General features: G+C 45.5%; 2 protein-coding genes across 3 annotated transcripts in view; both read left to right on the top strand.

Moving 5' to 3' along the window:
- Positions 1 to 6,000, top strand: part of LOC109920222 (microtubule-associated serine/threonine-protein kinase 4-like) — a 763,378-nt gene that overhangs the window by 129,093 nt on the left and 628,285 nt on the right. For both annotated transcript variants that reach the window (XM_048595288.1, XM_048595289.1), the window contains exon 18: positions 4,527 to 4,639. In XM_048595288.1, the coding sequence (XP_048451245.1) occupies positions 4,527 to 4,639 (113 nt within the window). The remainder of the gene's footprint in view (positions 1 to 4,526; positions 4,640 to 6,000) is intronic.
- Positions 1 to 6,000, top strand: part of LOC125482815 (microtubule-associated serine/threonine-protein kinase 4-like) — a 399,885-nt gene that overhangs the window by 294,593 nt on the left and 99,292 nt on the right. The window lies entirely within an intron of this gene.

Genomic DNA, 6,000 nt, shown 5'->3' with positions numbered 1-6,000 from the left:
CTTGGCTCTTCTCCCCCCCCCCCCCCCCCCCCCCCCCCGCCCCCGCCAACCAGCTGCACCTGGCAGGAACACTACAATAGCTTCCACCTTTTCAGTCCAACAGCTAAAGTAAGAATCAAGCCACAATCCTGAAAGCAATCTGTCTTGTCACAATAGCACCAACTGGTTTGCAAATATATCAATTTGGAACGGAAGTAGGCCATTTCAGCCCTTCAGCCTTTCGAGCCTGCTCACCATTCAGTAAAATGTGTTTGTTCCAAGTTCCAGGTTCCCTTCTGTCCCCAATAACCTTTTGATCCTGTGTCTGACAAGAACCTCACTATCTCTGCCTAAAACGTATTCAATTAACCCCATCTCCACTGCCTTTTGAGGCAGACAGTTTTGACATTGCGTAACCCTCTGTCCTCAAGGTGCAGCCCCTAATTTTAAAACACTGCCCAGTCGTCCTGGACTCACCCACACAGATAAACATCCTCTCCACGTCCAAATGGTCAAGACCATTCAGGATCAGCGTTCTCTCGAATTTTCTTACCGCCTGCACGGACCTTTGGAAGTCCGTGTTGTGATTGGCGTGCTGACACCGATTTGCCATACGTGGATCTTCAGCGTTGAGTCAGGCAGAGCGATGCATCTTAGAGAGACATCCGTCAGGATGTTACATGCTCCAATCAAGTTGCTAGCCTTTCTAAACTGTCCAAGAGAGACAGTAAGAATTGCCAGTGCTAGAGTCAGAGATAACACAGTGTGGAGCTGGAGAAACACCAGAGGAGCAGGAATGTTGACGTTTCGGGTCAGGACCCTTCTTCAGAAAATCTTCAGATGCTGCCTGGCCTGCTGTGTTCCTCCAGCCCCAGCATGTCCAATCTTTTCTCCCTAAAGTGAGCTGCTCATTTCAGTATCCATCTGGAAAACGTCCTCCTGAGCCATCTCCAATGTATTCACATACTTCCTTCAAAACAATACCCAAGCAGTTTTCGAGATCTGGTCTCGCCATATTTGTATAACTGGAGTGTAACATCCTCACTTTTGTGTTCAATTGCTGTCTTAATAAAGGCGAACATCCCAGTAATCTTCCTGACGACTCGCTGTACCTAGACACGAGCCGTTTTGCGACTCATGCATTTGAACACATTGACCCTTCTGCAGCTCAGAATTCTAAAATTGTTCTCTGTTTAATTAATCACCTGCCAAAGTGAACAACTCCACATTTTCCCACATTGTACTCCAGAGCTCCACCGGAGCCCCACCAAGGATGGTTCCTCAGCCCCCTACTGTACTTTTTTTTTCTTTATTCATTCATGGGATGAGGGCATCGCTAGCTAGGCAACATTTATTGCCCATCCCTAATTGCCTAGAGGGCAGTTAATAGCCAACTACATTGCTGTGGGTCTGGAGTCACATGTAGGCCAGACCAGGTAAAGATGGCAGTTTCCTTCCCTCAAGGACAGTAGTGAACCAGATGGGTTTTTCCGACAATGGGCAATGGATTTACGGTCATCATTAGATTCTTAATTCCAGCTATTTGCTGTATTCAAATTCCACCATCTGCCGTGGTGGGATTCGAGCCCGGGTCCCCAGAATATTATCTGGTCGCTGGATTAACAGTCCAGTGATAATACCACTAGGCCATCGCCTCCCCATATACCCACAACTGTGTTGCCAAATTCCGAACAAACGCCATCTACAAGTTTGCTGATGACAACACTGTAGTGGGACAGATATTTAACAACAACGAGTCAAAATACAGAAGGGAGATAGAGGGCTTGGTGACATGGTGTAATGAAAACAATCTGTCCCTCGGTGTTGGCAAAACTAAAGAACTGATCATTGACTTCAGAAAGAAAGGAGGAGAACATGCCCCCATCTACATCAACGGAACTGAGGCTGAGAGGGTGAAGAGCATCAAGTCCCTCAGAGTGACGATAACGGACAACCTGTCCTGGACTTCCCACGTAAATGTGACAGTCAAAAAGACACAACAATGTCTCTTCGGCCTCAGGCAGCTCAGGAAATTGGGCATGTCCATAAGGTCCCTCACCAACTTCTACAGATGCACCATTGAAAGCATACAGTCCGGTACGTTACAGCCTGGGATGGTAACTGCTCTGCCCAGGACCGTAAGAAACTACAGAGGGTGGTGTGCACAGCCCAGACCATCATGGAAGCCAACCTTCCATCCATGGATTCCATTTACACAGCTCGCCGCCGTGGAAAGGCGGCCAACATCATCAAAGACTCATCGCATCCCGGTAAGGATCTCCTACAACCTCTTCCGTCACGCAGCAGATACAGAAGCCTGAACACACGCACAAGCAAGTTCAGGAACAGCTTCTTTCCGGCTGTTTTGGAACATTGAATGGATTCTAGCCACAAATAGCCACTCGAACACAGGCTCCCTCAACCACAGCTGCAGGCTACGACTGGACGGAAAGGAAGAAAACAACCTTCTGAAGGCATACAGTGGGTATGAGTAACACTTCACTGTAAATACACTAAAAAACCTGTAAAGTAACCTGTATGCCTCTAAGTCTTTTTGATCCGTACATCCTTTGCTGTGATCTGCCTGTACTGCTCAAACAGAGCTTTTCACTGTATTTCGGTACACGTGACAAAATCAAAATCAAAATTGAAAATCAATGTCTGCCAGAATTTCTCCTACTCACTCAACCTATCCGTAGCAGTCTGCATCCTTGTTGTATTGCCTTCAAACGCCATGCTAAATTGCCCATAGTGTTCATGGATGTGTAGGTTAGGTGGATTAGTCATGGGAAATGCGGGGTTACAGGGATAAGTCTGGGTGGAATGCTCTTTGGAGAGTCGGTGTGTACTTGTTGGGCTGAATGGCCTGTTTCCACACCGTACGGATTCTATGAATATAAGATCCTGTCTTATGACTTGTCTTTATAAGATCTTTATGTCATCTGCAAGTTCAGCCAGCATAGTTTCTCCTCATTATCATTCATGGGTATAAATTGTAGAAACATTAAGGGCCCAGCAAAGACCCCAGCTGCATCTTCAGAAGAGTAGGTGAATATGGAATATTTGCAGCCAGGGACTATGACGTGCAGAGCGTAGCCCTAGTGGGGAGCAGGCTGCCTGTGTATGCTGGTGTTCCTAATCAGCCCTCCAACGTGTACAGATAGTTCGGCTATGGTGCGTGTTTCGTTACTGCGAATCGGCTGTAATGCGATTGATAAATAGTGGACGCTGTTTGGATAATGTGAACTTTCTGCTGTACAAGTATAACGATTTTCTATAGCACGAGGTCATGCAAGAACGTAACTGTTGCATTATAGGAGAACTACCTATAATTAATTATCCAGATTAACTTGTGCAGGTGTTGACCTACCTGTGGGAAGTTCACCCTCTGGGCAGGAATCTGTCGGGCCACTGTTGCAATTCTTCTTTTTCTGAGATTCCTCCCAGTCCCATCTTGAAGCCTGCTGCTACAGGACTGGGAGGATTCTGCCCATTGGCTCAAATCCCATGCCGGTCTGACATTTATCAATGCCAATGTGACATTTAAGGGGGGGGCCTGGTAGTTGAGTGGTGAGCACTGCTACCTCCCAGTGCCAATGACGCAGGTTCGATTCTACCCTCGGGTCACTATGTGGAGTTTGCATGTTCTCCCTGTCTATGAATGTGTTTCCTCTGGGTGCTTTGGTTTCCTCCCACAGTCCAAAGATATGCAGGTTAGGTGGATTGCCCATAGTGTTCAGGCATGTGCAAGCTACGTGGATTAGCCATGGGATTAGCCATGAAAGGTTACAGGGATAGGGTAGATGGTTGGGTCTGGGTAGGATGCTGTTCGGAGGGTCAGTGTGGACTTGATAGCCTGAATAGTATGCTTTCACATTGTAGGGGTTCTGTGATTTACCGCATTGCAAAGTAACAGAAACAGTTTATAGGCATCATGCCCGACTGGTAGGCAGGCTTTTTGAAAAGATAATCCGGAACAAATCAAACTAAAACTTGGACTCAAGTGTGGATTAATTAGGGGAAGTCGACAAAGGATTGTTAAGAACAAATTGTGTTTAACCTACTTGATAGAGTATTTGGATGAGGTAACAAAGAAATCTGAGGGTAATGCAGTTGTTGCAGTGTACGTGAACTTCCAAAAGTCCTTTGGTAAAGTGATAAAGGTAAGAAGCTTGTCAGCAGAGTTGAGGATCACACAATCAAAGGGATAGAGGTAACATGAGAAAAAAAATGTTTTTTTTTTATGCAGCAGGTGGTTGGGATCTGGAATGCATGTTCTGGGAGTCCAGCAGATTCAGTTTCAGCTTTCCGAAGGAATTTGGTTCATTATCTGAAGAGATATCCTTTGCAGGTCTACAGGATAAGGCTGGGGAATGGGAATAGCCAAGTAACTCTCATAGAGAGGCAACATTGACACATAACAGGCTGATTGGCGGCCTCCTGCAGTATTCACATTCTATGATGAGACGTTACACGGTGAAAGTGTGTATGCTTTCGATTTTGCCTCAAGTTCTGCAACACTTTGTTTTTTCTTCTCTCTAATTTAGCTCGGTCTGAAAGATACCACCACATGGAAACTGAAGAAGAGGACGAGACAAATGAGGAGAATTTCAATTTGGAAATAGGACAATTTTCATCATGCTCCCATCGGTTTAACAAAGTGAGTACAGTCAAATGGCACCTTCCTGCATTGCTGATGGATATTTTTCAAATACATTTTGTGAGACAGCCCACCCCTTTCTTACCCTATGTGCTGTATTTTTAAAACTTCAACTTCAGACGGGAGTTTCCCATCCACTTGCCTGGAGATGGGACCCAGCTCTACCTCTCTTGTACCCCAAGCAGCTTCTGTGCTTTCAGACCATTTGTTGGGCTCCATCCCTTGGATAAGCTGTAACCTCTGCATTTAAATGTCACACCAGAGTCATCTTTGAACCCTATCTCAAACTCTGTGCCTTAACCACTGACTCCATCTTCCTCCTTGGCTACTCTCTCAGCTTAGCCAGACTGTTTAGAATCTGTTTGACTTTAGGAATACATTCTCTTTACAAAATAAGACCTGATGAAGGGTCCAGACCCAAAACATCGACTTTCCTTTGCCTCGGATGCTGTCTGACCTACTGTGCTCCTCTAGTTCCACATTTTATCCACCCACTTCTGTCTGTGTTGCAACATCCATCTCAGCCTTGACTTCAGTCATTGGGAATCAAAGAATGGCTTCCTTCTGTGCAGTAACCATTCAGTCCATCATATCTGTGACACCTCTTTGTCAGGTCTACTCAGCTGCCATTTCTCTGTATTCCTGCAAAAATTTTACCTCTTCAGATCAATATCCAATTCTCTTTTCGAGATAGTAGGAACTGCAGATGCTGGAGAATCTGAGATAACAAGGTGTAGAGCTGGATGAACACACTTTCTGAAGAAGGGTCTAGGCCCGAAACGTCAGCCTTCCTGCTCCTCTGATGCTGCTTGGCCTGCTGTGTTCATCCAGCTCTACACCTTGTTATCTCCAATTCTCTTTTGACAGCCATGAGTGAATTTGCCTTCGCTACAATCTCAGGCTATGGGCTGCAGAATCTAACAGTTCGCAATGCAAGAAATAGTTTTTCCTCATGTTGCCTCTGGTTCTTTTGACAGTCGTTCTAACTCCGTGTCTTCTCGTGCCCCATCCTTTTCTCAATGGAAACAATGTTTCCCTATTTACTCTGTCCAAAACCCCTGTGATTTTGAATTCCTCTATTCCATCTCCTCCAAGCCTTCTCTTCTCTAAAGCAAACACCCCAAGCTTCTCCAATCTGTTCATGTAACTGAAGTTTCTCATCCCTGGAAGCATTCTCATAAATCTTCCCTGCACCATTTTCAATGCCTTTACATCATTGCTAAACTGTAGAGCCAAGAATTGGACACACTACTCTAATTGAGTTTGAGCCAATGTTTTCTACAGGACATTAGTGAGGCCACTTGTGGAGTACTGTGTACAGTTCTGTACATAGGAGGACTATTATTTGGGGCAGCACGGTG

Source organism: Rhincodon typus, chromosome 3, assembly GCF_021869965.1.
Source record: "Rhincodon typus isolate 14 chromosome 3, sRhiTyp1.1, whole genome shotgun sequence".
In the NCBI taxonomy this organism is placed as follows: Eukaryota; Metazoa; Chordata; class Chondrichthyes; order Orectolobiformes; family Rhincodontidae; genus Rhincodon; species Rhincodon typus.
The sequence above is the reverse complement of the archived record's forward strand: the minus strand, read 5'-3'. Positions and strand labels throughout refer to the sequence as shown.